The 12,500-nt window shown below is 39.2% G+C and overlaps 2 protein-coding genes across 3 annotated transcripts in view; both read left to right on the top strand.

Annotated features, from left to right (window-relative positions):
* atp6v1g1 (ATPase H+ transporting V1 subunit G1) overlaps window positions 1-978 on the top strand; it is a 2,890-nt gene extending 1,912 nt beyond the window's left edge. Inside the window, exon 3 of the mRNA XM_028601846.1 lies at window positions 188-978. Coding sequence (XP_028457647.1) covers window positions 188-361 — 174 coding nt within the window. The 3' untranslated portion in view covers window positions 362-978. The remainder of the gene's footprint in view (window positions 1-187) is intronic.
* A 1,504-nt stretch (window positions 979-2,482) lies between these two features.
* slc31a1 (solute carrier family 31 member 1) overlaps window positions 2,483-12,500 on the top strand; it is a 17,950-nt gene continuing 7,932 nt past the window's right edge. The window contains exons 1-2 of one of the 2 annotated variants that reach the window (XM_028601742.1): window positions 2,483-2,629; window positions 9,433-9,480. The gene's annotated coding sequence lies outside the window, so the exon portion shown is untranslated. Of the gene's footprint in view, window positions 2,630-9,428; window positions 9,481-12,500 lie in introns of both variants that reach the window. The other variant, XM_028601741.1, reaches the window with a different exon arrangement.

Here is a 12,500-nt window from a genome sequence, read left to right as displayed (position 1 = left end):
CACACAGTGTATATATACTGTGTGTACATGTACATGTCTACTACTATAAGCTGGTGATGCTGTGTCTCTATGACGTGATGTCATAGAGACACAGCATCACCAGCGACAGGCAGACAGATAATAGAAGAATTTTACTTATATTTACTTTTAACTGAATAATAAAATATATCCCCCCCCCCCCCTCCAGGCCCTCGGTTCCCACGGCAACAGCGCGGTGGAGGTGGACCGGGATACGGTGGAGCGCATGAGTCACATCCAGGCCAGTTACCGCGGCAACCGGGAGGCCGTGCTCGGAGAGCTGCTTCGCCGAGTCTGCGACATCCAGCCCGAGTTCCACGCCAACTACCGCGTGGCGGGATAAAATGGTGGGGGGGGGGGAGGGGCGTGGCCACGAGCCCTCAGAGAGGGAGGGGGGCGGGACTTACACAGGACGTTAGCAACATTAGCTTCGTTAGCTTCAATTATAGCCAAAAACCTTTTTTTTTTTTTTAAGTTTATCTGGAAAAAAAGTGTTTTATTTTGAAGGGTTGAAGCTCGTCACTTCCTGTTGTAAGCTCCGAAAAAACACACGTTCCTAAATGTTGTTACTGTGTTGATGTTTACGAAGTATTTATATTAATAGATTAAATCTTAAGACTTAATTTCTTAAAATCTTTCCTGAATCTAACAAAATAAAAGTCTCTGAAGCTTGGAAGAGAAAATCAGCCAATCAGGATCCAGCTTTGAGTAAAAACTTAAAGAATAAAAGAATCTAACTGAGGCTGATTGGTTGTTGTTCTCTGAACTCTCCTCCAATCAGGAGCCACAGTTTGTCTCTGTTCTCGCCTGATTGGCTGGAGGAAGTCCCAGGGCTTTTATTGTGAAACTCCTGTGCGTTTCTGCAGTTATTTGATTGTTTTCTGTGTGTGACCATGTGACTTCCTGTTGACGTTTGTGAAGTGATGATGAAATAATAAACTGAGTGTTGATTGGCTGAAACTGTGACGTTTAAGAGAGATTATTGATTATTATTAAATAAATAAAGTTTACTTTCTAACCATACACATGTTTTATAATAACTATACAGATGTCTGCGTTGACCAATCGTCTTTCAGAATAATATTTAAACTGTTACATCATCATCTTACACGTGATTTGATTGTTTTTTTCTCCTCCACAACTTTATTGAAAATAACAGTTAACTCTTGTGTTGTCTTCAGCTGTTTACAAAGTTTCTTAATCACAATAATCAGCTTTTTGTAACTCAAATTAGGTATAATTTTATATAAATGTGTTTTTTTGACCATATATTAAATAAATAAGTGTAACACTAGTGGTAATAGGTTGGAAAGAAGATGTAACACAGAATTGGGTGATAATTAATACGTCATGCTGTATGAACTGACCAATCAGAGGACAACACAAGGGTTAAGGAAATATTTGACACCAAGTGATCCACAGACTCCGGCATATCACTTTAAATGTTTTATTTTTAAAAAGATTATTTTTGGGGGCATTTCCGCCTTCAGTGGATAGGACAGTTAGATCGAGGCCTACACCTCTCAGTATATGTGCGCCTGTTCTACCGCTGAGCCCACCCGGCCACACCTTTAAATAATGTTAATAAGTATGTAGAGCACAGGGGTCCAACTCGAGGCCCGAGGCCCAGATCCGGCCCCTCGCAGGTGTTGATCCGGCCGCATTTCAATTTACCTTCACAATACATTTAGGCCCTCCTCGTTTTTGGTGCTTTTTATGTTTTATTACATTTTTGGTGCTTTTTTCGAAATTTTTGTCGCCTTTTCTGGCGGATTATGTGTTTTTTTCAATGCTTTAGGCACTTTGTTTTAACTTTTGGATGCTTTACTCAATGTGTTGCCACTTTTTCAGAAGTTTTTGCCACTTTTTCAGATAATTTTGATGCTTTTTTTTCTGCCTTTTTCCAACTTTCCAACGTATTTGTCTCTGGCCGAGGAACTTTTTGGGGCTTTATGACCAAACTGTAGAAGACTACAGGATATGAGACACGCAATAATACAGTCAAAATATTTATATAATAATAATAATAATAATAATAATAATAATCTCTCCGTGTCTGGCCCTGGATGGGATTCTCAGTTTCCAGTGTGGCCTTCTGGGAAACTGAGTTTGACGCCCCTGATGTAGACGGTTCATAAACAATAATATAAAATTACAATAAGACACAAAATCAAATCAAATATTCTTCTCAAAGTTCACCGTTCAGTTTGACAGACTTAATATATTCCTTAAAGTCACATATTTAGGGGGAAACATTCTTTGTTTAGTTACATTTTCCAGATAAAACCAAAAAGTTAACAATTAATTAAACGTTACAACGTTCAGATGACTAAAAACTGGACTTTTCACTGCTTACGTGGCTCCTACCAAGTCCCGCCCCCCACCTCGGGGCTCGCCTTCTGATTGGTCCAAAGCTTTGCCTTTTAGCCCCTCCCCTGTATCTTGCTTACAGACGTCATGACGCAGGGACCCGGAAGTGGTGGCGCAGCGCAGCAGAGAGACTGACGGCGAAGACACGAACGACTTTCTCCTTTCTTTCTCGCGACTTTTTTTACTGTTGGGCAGACAACACGAGAAAGAAAAAGTAGAAGAAGTCCCGGAAGTCTTCCAGGTGAGCGCGCGATCTGTTTCTGTGTGTTAATGTGTGTGTGTGTGAGACTGTGTCAGTGACCTCTGCTGCTAATTACACAGTACCACACTGTTTGTTACTGTACCAAACTCCATAGAGCAATGTCACAGTTTAAGGCCTGTTCGCACATAGCCAAGAACAGGAACACGCGGGGTTCGAACCTGTGACCGTTCCAGGACAGGACGGGTCTGGTAGTGAATTCGGGGTGGACTTAGCCCACCTGCAGAGTCCTCGTTCCCACGAGCCCTCACCGCTATGACCCGGGTTACGTTAATCTCCGCCAGCCGCTCCATGCGTTCTACTGGGGAAAGTTGACAAGATTTAGAAGGGGATCTGGTTCAAAGGAATGTAGCGGTCAGTGATTGGAGGATGCCGTGCACGCCGATTTACAGGACCGCTCGTGCGCTGGCAGGGCAGGTGTGGGTTTAAAGTCAGCCGCGTGCACGAGCAGGGCAGCATGAACTTTGCAGGAGTCCGTTAGCATCAGGTTAGCATCAGGTTAGCATCACGGGAGTCTGTCTGCTCGTTAATTAAAGAACTTTTTGGATATTAACGATAAAGGAAGAGAACAATGACGTCATGAGACGGATTGTCTGACGTCAGATCAGTCATGAGAGACGTCAAATGTCAAAAACAGAGGTGTCTTCTCACTGGGAACACTGTGTGTGTGTGTGTGTGTGTGTGTGTGTGTGTGTGTGCGCGTGTCTCTGTGTGTGTGTGTGTGTGTGTGCGTGCGTGTCTGTGTGTGTGTGTGTGTGTGTGTGCGTGTCTGTGTGTGTGTGTGTGTGTGTGTGCGTCTCTCTGTGTGTGTGTGTGTGTGTGTGTGTGTGTGTGTGTGTGTGTGTGTGCGTGTCTCTGTGTGTGTGTGTGTGTGTGTGTGTCTGTGTATGTGTGTGTGTGTGTGCGTGTATGTGCGTGTGTGTGCGTGTATGTGTGTGTATGTGTGTGTGTGTGTGTGTGTGTGTGTGTCTCTGTGTCTCTGTGTGAGATTCAGATTCAGATAACTTTATTAGTCCCCAAAGGGTTAGTGCAGTTTTACAGCCAACTCATCCGTTAAGAGTTAAACTAACTTAAAAAGTGCATTAGCACGCAATGTATATAATGTAATGTTATCAAATAAACAATAGACAATACCTACATAGTACTGCAGCAGGTGTGTGTCTGTGTGTGTCTCTGTGTGTCTCTGTGTGTGTCTCTGTGTGTCTCTCTGTGTGTGTCTCTGTGTGTCTCTGTGTGTGTGTGTGTGTGTGTGTGTGTGTGTGTGTGTGTGTGTGTGTGTGTGTGTGTGTGTGTGTGTGTGTGTGTGTGTGTGTGTGTGTGTGTGTACCTCCTACTGCTCCTGAGTCTGTGTGAACAATGCAGCAGGTATTAATAACACAAAGACTTCAACATAAACATACACAAGAAATCAGACAAATCATAACACAGAAACATGCTGCGTAGTCTGCCTGTCTGTCTGTCTGTCTGTCTGTCTCTCTGTCTGCCTGCCTGTCTGTCTGCCTGTCTGTCTCTCTGTCTAGCAGACAGGAATTAGAAGCCTGGAGGTCAGTTTTATTTCCTGTTGGATGAGTTTTTAATAAACAGCTGTTCTTTTTTTTAAAGATTTTTGGGTCCTTTTAGGTCTTTATTAGTACAGGACAGCTTAGACCCCCCCAGAGACCAGGACCTGGTCCCCCCCAGTCTGCTCTCTACCAGCCCCACATACACCCAGGACATGGTCCCCCCCCCCAGTCTGCTCTCTACCAGCCCCACATACACCCAGGACATGGTCCCCCCCCAGTCTGCTCTCTACCAGCCCCACCATACACCCAGGACATGGTCCCCCCCAGTCTGCTCTCTACTAGTCCCAGCATACACCCAGGACATGGCCCCCCAGTCTGCTCTCTACTAGTCCCACCATACACCCAGGACATGGTCCCCCCCCCAGTCTGCTCTCTACTAGTCCCACCATACACCCAGGACATGGTCCCCCCAGTCTGCTCTCTACTAGTCCCACCATACACCCAGGACATGGTCCCCCCCAGTCTGCTCTCTACTAGTCCCAGCATACACCCAGGACATGGTCCCCCCAGTCTGCTCTCTACTAGTCCCAGCATACACCCAGGACATGGTCCCCCCCAGTCTGCTCTCTACTAGTCCCAGCATACACCCAGGACATGGCCCCCCCAGTCTGCTCTCTACTAGTCCCAGCATACACCCAGGACATGCCCCCCCAGTCTGCTCTCTACTAGTCCCACCATACACCCAGGACATGGTCCCCCCCAGTCTGCTCTCTACTAGTCCCACCATACACCCAGGACATGGTCCCCCCCCAGTCTGCTCTCTACTAGTCCCACCATACACCCAGGACATGGTCCCCCCCCAGTCTGCTCTCTACTAGTCCCACCATACACCCAGGACATGGTCCCCCCCAGTCTGCTCTCTACTAGTCCCAGCATACACCCAGGACATGGCCCCCCAGTCTGCTCTCTACTAGTCCCACCATACACCCAGGACATGGTCCCCCCGTCTGCTCTCTACCAGCCCCAGCATATAAAATACAATATATATATATATATATCTATCTATATATCTACAGTGGGGGAAATAAGTATTTGACCCCTTGCTGATTTTGCAGGTTTGCCCACTTACAAAGAATGCAAAAATCTACAATTTTAATCATATGTACATTCTAACAGTGAAAGACAGAATCCCAAAGAAAATTCCAGAAAATCACATCATATGAATTTATTAAAATTGATAACCATCTGATGAGGAAAAACAAGTATTTGACCCCTGGACAAACACCATGTTAATATTTTGTAGAAAAGCCATTATTGGCCAGCACAGGTGTCAAACGGTTTTTATAGTTGGTGACAAGGTTTGTGCACATTTCGGCAGGGATGTTGGCCCCTCCTCCCTGCAGACAGCCTCCAAATCATTCAGGTTCGAGGTTGTCGCCTGGCAACTCAAATTTTAAGCTCCCTCCAAAGATTTTCAATCGGATTCAGGTCTGGAGACTGGCTAGGCCACTCCAGAACCTTGATGTGCTTCTTCTTCAGCCACTCTTTTGTTGCTTTGGCGGTGTGCTTAGGGTCGTTGTCGTGCTGAAACACCCATCCTCGACCCATCTTCAGCTCTCTCACTGAGGGAAGGAGATGTCGGTCCAGAATTCCACGATACATGGCCCCGTCCATCCTCCCCTCAATACGATGGAGTTGTCCCGTCCCCTTGGCTGAAAAGCACCCCCAAAGCATGATGTTGCCACCACCATGCTTGACGGTGGGGATGGTGTTCTTTGGGTTGTACTCGGTGTTCTTTGCCCTCCAAACACGACGAGTTGAGTTGAGGCCAAAAAGTTCTATTTTGGTCTCATCTGACCACATCACCTTCTTCCAGGCCTCTTCTGAGTCGTCCAGGTGGTGAATGGCGAACTTCATGCGGGCCTGTACATGTTTCTTCTTGAGCAGGGGACCTTGCGTGCGCTGCAGGATTTCAATCCATGACGGCGTAGTGTGTTACCAACCGTTTCTTTTGTAACTGTGGTCCCAGCTGCCTTCAGTTGATTCATCAGTTCCCCCCTTGTGGTTTTGGGATGATTCCTCACCGTTCGCATGATCAGGGACACCCCACGAGGAAAGATCTTGTGTGGAGGCCCAGACCGAGGGAGGTTGGCGGTGGTGTGGTGCTTCTTCCATTTCCTGATAACTGCACCGACAGTTGATCTTTTCTCTCCAAGTTGCTTTCCGATTCTCTTGTAGCCCATCCCAGCCTTGTGCAGATCAACAATCTTGTCCCTGATGTCCGTAGAAAGCTCTTTGGTCTTGCCCATGGTGGTGATGTTGGATGCTGGTTGTTTGGGTGTTGACAGGTGTCTTTTATACAGGTAACGAGGTGAGGCAGGTGTATTTGATGTAGATAATTGGTTCGGATTGGGGCTGTGTCTTAAAGAAAGACTAACTGGCTTGTAGGAGCCAGAATACTTGCTGTTTGTCCAGGGGGTCAAATACTTGTTTTTCCTCATCAGATGGTTATCAATTTTAATAAATTCATATGATGTGATTTTCTGGAATTTTCTTTGGGATTCTGTCTTTCACTGTTAGAATGTACATATGATTACAATTGTAGATTTTTGCATTCTTTGTAAGTGGGCAAACCTGCAAAATCAGCAAGGGGTCAAATACTTATTTCCCCCACTGTATGTAATAATATATAATATAATATATATATTATCTACCAGCCCCACCATACACCCAGGACATGGTCCCCCCCCCCCCAGTCTGCTCTCTACCAGCCCCATATATATATATATATATATATATATATATATATATATATATATATATATATATATATATATATATATATATATATATATATATATATATATATATATTTATATTTCTTGAAGCTGCACTTCCACACTAACCCTTTCATTGGAAGTCATTTTGGATAAAAGCCTCCACTAAATGACATATAATGTAAGTATAATATAATATAATATAATGTAATGTAATGTAATATAATATATAATATAATGTAAGTATAATATAATGTAATATAATGTAACATAATGTAATATAATATATAATGTAATGTAATGTAATGTAATATATAATATAATATAATATATAATATAATGTAATGTTTAGCGGTGCTTAGCATTTAGCGGAGCACTACTTTTGGACCCATCAGTAGGTGGCGGGAAGCTCAGCGTTTGGCTGACTCAGGCCTGGTCCCCTGCAGGTGAGACAGGTGAGACAGGTGAGGCAGGTGAGACAGGTGAGGCAGGTGAGACAGGTGAGACAGGTGAGGCAGGTGAGACAGGTGTGACATCAGCTCAGAGTCCGTCAGAGATAAGTTAGAACAGACTCAAAGGTCAGACATGTGACACACCTTGACCTCTGATTGGCTGATTAACACCTGAACAGGTTAACCACTGACATCATCACTTTACGGTCCAGCCGCAGCTTCTCATTGGCTGTCAGGAAGAGTCCTAACAGCTGATTGGCTGCTAGAGGATCGTGTCAGCGTCATTGGCTGAAGTTTGTCCTTTTATCAGTTTTTATTGGCTGTTAACTCGCTCTCCCTCCCTCCCTCTCTCTCTCTCTGTCTCTCTGTCTCTCTCTCTCTCTCTCTCTCTGTCTCTCTCTCTCTCTCTCTCTCTCTCTCTCTCTGTCTCTCTCTCCGTCTCTCTCTCCCTCCCTCCCTCTCTCTCTCTCTGTCTCTCTGTCTCTCTCTCCGTCTCTCTCTCTCTCTCTCTCTCTCTCTCTCTCTCTCTCTGTCTCTCTCTCTCTCTCTCTCTCTCTCTCTCTCTCTCTCTCTCTCTGTCTCTGTCTCTCCGTCTCTCTCTCTGTCTCTCTCTCTCTCTCTCTCTCTCTCTGTCTCTCTCTCTCTCTCTCTCTCTCTCTCTCTCTCTCTCTCTCTCTCTCTCTCTCTCTCCCTCTCTCTCTCTGTCTCTCTCTCTCTCTCTCTCTCTCTCTCTCTCAGGTCTCTCTCTCTCTCTCTCTCTCTGTCTCTCTGTCTCTCTCTCTCTCTCTCTCTCTCTCTCTCTCTCTCTCTCTCTCTCTGTCTCTGTCTCTCTCTCTCTCTCTCTCTCTCTCTCTCTCTCTCTCTCTCTCTCTCTCTCTCTCTCTCTCTCTCTCTCTCTCTCTCTCTCTCTCTCTCTCTCTCTCTCTCTCTCTCTCTCTCTCTCTCTCTCTCTCTCTCTCTCTGTCTCTCTCTCTCTCTCTCTCTCTCTCTCTCTCTCTCTCTCTCTCTCTCTCTCTCTCTCTCTCTCTCTCTCTCTCTCTCTCTCTCTCTCTCTCTCTCTCTCTCTCTCTCTCTCTCTCTCTCTCTCTCTCTCTCTCTCTCTCTCTCTCTCTCTCTCTCTCTCTCTCTCTCTCTCTCTCTCTCTCTCTCTCTCTCTCTCTCTCTCTCTCTCTCTCTCTCTCTCTCTCTCTCTCTCTCTCTCTCTCTCTCTCTCTCTCTCTCTCTCTCTCTCTCTCTCTCTCTCTCTCTCTCTCTCTCTCTCTCTCTCTCTCTCTCTCTCTGTCTCTCTCTCTCTCTGTCTCTCTCTCTGTCTCTCTCTCTCTCTCTCTCTCTCTCTCTCTCTCTCTCTCTCTCTCTCTCTCCGTCTCTCTCTCTCTCTCTCTCTCTCTCTCTCTCTCTCTCTCTCTCTGTCTCTCTCTCTCTCTCTCTCTCTCTCTCTCTCTCTCTCTCTCTCTCTCTCTCTGTCTCTCTCTCTCTCTCTCTCTCTCTCTGTCTCTCTCTCCTCTCTCTCTCTCTCTCTCTCTCTCTGTCTCTCTCTCTCTCTCCCTCTCTCTCTCTCTCTTCTCTCTCTCTCTCTCTCTCTCTCTCCCTCTCTGTCTCTCTCTCTGTCTCTCTCTCTCTCTCTCTCTCTCTCTCTGTCTCTCTCTCTCTCTCTCTCTCTCTCTCTCTCTCTCTCTCTCTCTCTCTCTCTCTCTCTCTCTCTCTCTCTCTCTCTCTCTCTCTCTCTCTCTCTCTCTCTCTCTCTCTCTCTCTCTCTCTCTCTCTCTCTCTCTCTCTCTCTCTCTCTCTCTCTGTCTCTCTCTCTCTCTCTCTCTGTCTCTCTCTCTGTCTCTCTCTCTGTCTCTCTCTCTGTCTCTCTCTCTCTCTCTCTCTCTCTCTCTGTCTCTCTGTCTCTCTCTCTCTCTCTCTCTCTCTCTCTCTCTCTCTCTCTCTCTCTCTCTCTCTCTCCCTCTCTCTCCTCTCTCTGTCTCTCTCCTCTCTCTCTCTCTCTCTCTCTCTCTCTCTCCTCTCTGTCTCTCTCTCTGTCTCTCTGTCTCTCTGTCTCTGTCAGACAGTGTCTTCGGTGCTCGCTCTCCCCTACCTGTGTGCTGTCTGTTCTCCAGGTAAGCCCTTCTCCTTACTGTCTCTGACTGTTGAAATGTAACCTGGAGGTCTAAAGTACCAGGATGTTGTACTGGCAGCATGCTGTCCTGTCTAAAGTACCAGGATGTTGTACTGGCAGCATGCTCTCCTGTCTAAAGTACCAGGATGTTGTACTGGCAGCATGCTCTCCTGGCTTCTCCGACCCACAATGCTTTGCACAGCGTCTTCTATCAGCAGGAAGGTTAATGTGAAGCAGAGAGGAGTTCAGCTGTTTCAGCATCACAAACACACACATGATGAGTTAATAATAACATCTAATACAATATAATAACATCTAATACAATATAATAACATCTAATACAATATAATAACATCTAATACAATATAATAACATAGAATACAATATAATATCATCTAATACAATATAATAACATAAAATACAATATAATAACATCTAATACAATATAATAACATAGAATACAATATAATAACATCTAATACAATATAATAACATCTAATACAATATAATAACATAGAATACAATATAATAACATCTAATACAATATAATAACATCTAATACAATATAATAACATCTAATACAATATAATAACATAAAATACAATATAATAACATCTAATACAATATAATAACATCTAATACAATATAATAACATAGAATACAATATAATAACATCTAATACAATATAATAACATAGAATACAATATAATATCTAATACAATATAATAACATAGAATACAATATAATATCATCTAATACAATATAATAACATAAAATACAATATAATAACATCTAATACAATATAATAACATAAAATACAATATAATAACATCTAATACAATATAATAACATCTAATACAATATAATAACATAGAATACAATATAATAACATCTAATACAATATAATAACATAGAATACAATATAATATCTAATACAATATAATAACATAGAATACAATATAATATCATCTAATACAATATAATAACATAAAATACAATATAATAACATCTAATACAATATAATAACATAAAATACAATATAATAACATCTAATACAATATAATAACATCTAATACAATATAATAACATCTAATACAATATAATAACATAGAATACAATATAATAACATCTAATACAATATAATAACATAGAATACAATATAATAACATAGAATACAATATAATAACATCTAATACAATATAATAACATCTAATACAATATAATAACATAGAATACAATATAATAACATCTAATACAATATAATAACATCTAATACAATATAATAACATAGAATACAATATAATAACATCTAATACAATATAATAACATAAAATACAATATAATAACATAAAATACAATATAATAACATCTAATACAATATAATAACATAGAATACAATATAATAACATCTAATACAATATAATAACATAGAATACAATATAATAACATTGAATACAATATAATAACATTGAATACAATATAATAACATTGAATACAATATAATAACATAGAATACAATATAATAACATCTAATACAATATAATAACACCTAATACAATATAACATCTAATACAATATAATAACACCTAATACAATATAACATCTAATACAATATAATAACATAGAATACAATATAATAACATCTAATACAATATAATAACACCTAATACAATATAACATCTAATACAATATAATAACACCTAATACAATATAACATCTAATACAATATAATAACATAGAATACAATATAATAACATAGAATACAATATAATATCTAATACAATATAACATAGAATACAATATAATAACATCTAATACAATATAATAACATAGAATACAATATAATATCTAATACAATATAACATAGAATACAATATAATAACATCTAATACAATATAATAACATAGAATACAATATAATATCTAATACAATATAATAACATCTAATACAATATAATAACATCTAATACAATATAATAACATAGAATACAATATAATAACATCTAATACAATATAATAACATAAAATACAATATAATAACATCTAATACAATATAATAACATTAAATACAATATAATAACATAGAATACAATATAATAACATAGAATACAATATAATAACATCTAATACAATGTAATAACATCTAATACAATGTAATAACATCTAATACAATATAATAACATAGAATACAATATAATAACATAGAATACAATATAATATCTAATACAATATAACATAGAATACAATATAATATCTAATACAATATAATAACATAGAATACAATATAATATCTAATACAATATAATAACATCTAATACAATATAATAACATCTAATACAATATAATAACATAGAATACAATATAATAACATCTAATACAATATAATAACATAGAATACAATATAATAACATCTAATACAATATAATAACATCTAATACAATATAATAACACCTAATACAATATAATAACATTAAATACAATATAATAACATTGAATACAATATAATAACATAGAATACAATATAATAACATAGAATACAATATAATAACATCTAATACAATATAATAACACCTAATACAATATAACATCTAATACAATATAATAACACCTAATACAATATAACATCTAATACAATATAACATCTAATACAATATAATAACATAGAATACAATATAATAACATCTAATACAATATAATAACATCTAATACAATATAATAACATCTAATACAATATAATAACATAGAATACAATATAATATCGAATACAATATAATATCGAATACAATATAATAACATTGAATACAATATAACATTGAATACAATATAATAACATTGAATACAATATAATAACATTGAATACAATATAATAACATCTAATACAATATAATAACATCTAATACAATATAATAACCTCTAATACAATATAATAACATCTAATACAATATAATAACATTGAATACAATATAATAACATCTAATACAATATAATAACATCTAATACAATATAACATCTAATACAATAT

The sequence above is a fragment of the Perca flavescens genome, chromosome 16, assembly GCF_004354835.1.
Source record: "Perca flavescens isolate YP-PL-M2 chromosome 16, PFLA_1.0, whole genome shotgun sequence".
NCBI classification, from domain to species: domain Eukaryota; kingdom Metazoa; phylum Chordata; class Actinopteri; order Perciformes; family Percidae; genus Perca; species Perca flavescens.
Note: the sequence above shows the minus strand (reverse complement) of the source record. Positions and strands in the feature narration are given on the sequence as shown.